Here is a 2,822-nt window from a genome sequence, read left to right as displayed (position 1 = left end):
CTGTGATGGTGCCAATTATCCAAAGGATAAACCAGTTCAGTAAACAACAGAGCAATAATACAACTGGAGCCAAATTCCAGGAGGGGTAAATCAGCGTTATACTGGTTTACAGCAGTGGAAGGTTTGGGTCCTTATCTCCTTGAACTTCTCATTTTGGTGATATCCTGCATAATGATGGCAGACTTCTTCAGGTTTTTTTTTTTTTTTTTTTTTAACATGCGTAAGATGTATAAAAGCTCAGAAGCTTTAATCATAATGATTGCAGCATAAGGAACATCTTTCACCTTGCAGTCGTCCAGTGTGTCCTGTGCCGAGATTAGACTTGCTGGTTTTTGCAAAGATTTCAGTCTTTCGCCTTGAGCTTCCAGCCAGCTACTCAGGGTTTGGGCTTTGTTTTCATTCTCAGTGATGATCTCCAAAATATGTTCCAATTCCTGTATCTGTAAATTACAGGATTAAAACATTTCACTTGGATTTAGCTATACCTTGAGATGGCAGTAATGGGATTTTCTCCTCCATGAGAAATGTTGGCATTCTGAAGGTTTTTTCCTCCACACCAGCGTGAATGGGAACTACAACAACTTTGAAAATGTGGCAGGAGGGCAAGGCCGAGACATTTTTGTTTGGGAAGGACAAAATGGGACTGTTCCATTTTCTGGCTGTCTACCCGACAGGCAGGTGCCGAGACTCTCTGGTCTGACAGACTGCCCACCTCCCTAGCAGGAAACTGCTGCATTTGGAAAGCCAATGGACACAAAAATGTGGGCTCCTGCTGGTCATGAAGCCAGGGGCCCAGGTATCCCCAAGAACCATCCAGGCAGGTTTCCACAGAGCCCACACACCCGAGTCCCCATCAGGCTTCCAGGCAGCTGCTGAGAAGCCAAAGAGCCCAGCTCCTTGCCTGGAGGCATCCCATAGTGCCACGGAGTCTAGAAGTGACTTTGATCGGGGAGGGAAGAAGAGTTAACATTTTTCATCAAAACAGAAAAAATTCCTGTGGAAAGTTTTAATTTTGTCAAAACTGATTTTTCCATCAGGAAACCTCCCAGCAGGAACTCTCAATGAGCTTGGGTGGTGCTGTATGGAAAGTCTGTTGAAGTTTTACCATCCTGTTTTAGTTGCAGCCTTTGCCAAATTTAAGAAGGGTGGCTCCTCCAGCTTACTAAAGCTCAGGACAGGATACAGCCATACACAGGATCTAATGGGGGAGGATATTTATTCTAGTAATATTGTGTCTGAAAGCATGAATGCTTCAGAGAGCTAGGTATGATTAGCCTGAAGCAGGGGACATGACAGCAGTTTTCAAATGTTTGAATGGAAGACATACAGAAGAACAGCCACTTTCCCTCCCTGCAGATGGCAGGGCACAAAGCAGGGGGCTTAAACTGCAGTAGAGCAGTTATAGATTAAGTCTTAGGAAAGCTTCTCGACTGTCAGAGAAGTGGGACATTGGAACGAAGCTGCTCAGAGGAGCCGTGGAAACTCCTTCACTGGAGGTTTTTGGGAAGAGGCTGGATGGGGTAGTTTAGGAGTAGCGAATCCTTCATCTGTGCAGTGCGTTGGGCTGGATGCCCTTTACGTTCCTTTCTGACTCAATGACAATGTTCAACAGAAAAGGTGGAGAGAGAAACTGGCATCTTTCCCCTTGTTTAAACATGATCTGTAACAGGCACAGGCGTTTTCCTCCATTTAAACGTCACTGGCAACCCTGTGGCTGCTGAGTGGGTTTTGGCCGTCTACTTGCTGGTGGAGGACTGTTCCTGTCCATATATTGCCTTGTATTTTCTCTCACTGAATTGTAACTGTTCTGATCAATGAAGCCCCATCCAATCACCTAACCTCACCATCGTGATCCTTTGGTTCCTGATAGTCACCGTCAATCTTCTCTCGATTTCCTAGTCATACCCACTCCTCCTATATGTAGGGACCTATCGAAATCGAAGAGGGAGGTGGACAATTGTGGGCAGATCATGGGGCCAGCCACCTTTTTGCAGGCTTATCACAGTGCCACCCCCAACACCTTTGATTGGCTGAGGGATCCTGATAGCTCTGCCCCTCACTGCTGACTGGGCAAGAGGGCTGTCTGTCATGTGGCCCCACCCCTCACCAATGATTGATGGAGGGGGCAGAGCTGCATGGCAAGCAATCAGCAGCAACGAATGGGGGGAGGAAGGGAAAAGGATTGCCACTGCTATCTTGGTTGCTTCCCTTTGCGCCAGCAGTGCCTGCCCCCCTCCTTCCCCAGATGGCTGCAGCAGCCATGAGGACCTCTGACTCCCACTGGGGAACCAGCATTTTATTTTTAGTAAATTTTTTATTTTTGGTGGCGGATTTTGCAGACATTGCACGATTTCACGATTTCCATGAAATCTGCAAAACTGTGAACTGAGTAGGACCTAACTATGTGGGTTTGCTAACACTCATCCGTTGCATCTCACAGGAGGGTTAAGAGACTTAACATGCATGTAAGTACTTTGCAACCCGGGAAGAAAGTTTTTGTGGAAGTGCAGAGCACTACAACATCCGATCAAAACCACAGGAGACAAAAAGCTATGGCATGCAAACAGACCTTTCTCTTCAGAAAGCCTTGTAGCCTATGCCACAGCAAGTTCATCTCCCCTAAGCACTCTGCAAACTCCGTCCTTTCGTAGCGTTTGCTTTCCACATCGCAGGTGCTCGTCTGCAATAGCGACTGGTTAACGAAATCCACCATCCACTGTTTAAAGTTCATTTCCATCAAGTATTCCTGAAAAGCAGGCAAGGCAGCCATTTTAATACGATAAAACCCCAGCACCTGCCAAATAAGGGTGCAATCTTGAGGC

The 2,822-nt window shown here is 46.6% G+C and overlaps 1 protein-coding gene across 1 annotated transcript in view; it reads right to left on the bottom strand.

Moving 5' to 3' along the window:
- SYNE2 (spectrin repeat containing nuclear envelope protein 2) overlaps positions 1–2,822 on the bottom strand; it is a 352,391-nt gene that overhangs the window by 106,678 nt on the left and 242,891 nt on the right. The window contains exon 87 of the mRNA XM_019518445.1: positions 285–440. Within this exon, the coding sequence (XP_019373990.1) occupies positions 285–440 (156 nt within the window). The remainder of the gene's footprint in view (positions 1–284; positions 441–2,822) is intronic.

This window comes from Gavialis gangeticus, unplaced genomic scaffold (assembly GCF_001723915.1).
Source record: "Gavialis gangeticus isolate Ggan-Ray unplaced genomic scaffold, GavGan_comp1, whole genome shotgun sequence".
NCBI lineage: Eukaryota > Metazoa > Chordata > Crocodylia > Gavialidae > Gavialis > Gavialis gangeticus.
Note: the sequence above shows the minus strand (reverse complement) of the source record. Positions and strands in the feature narration are given on the sequence as shown.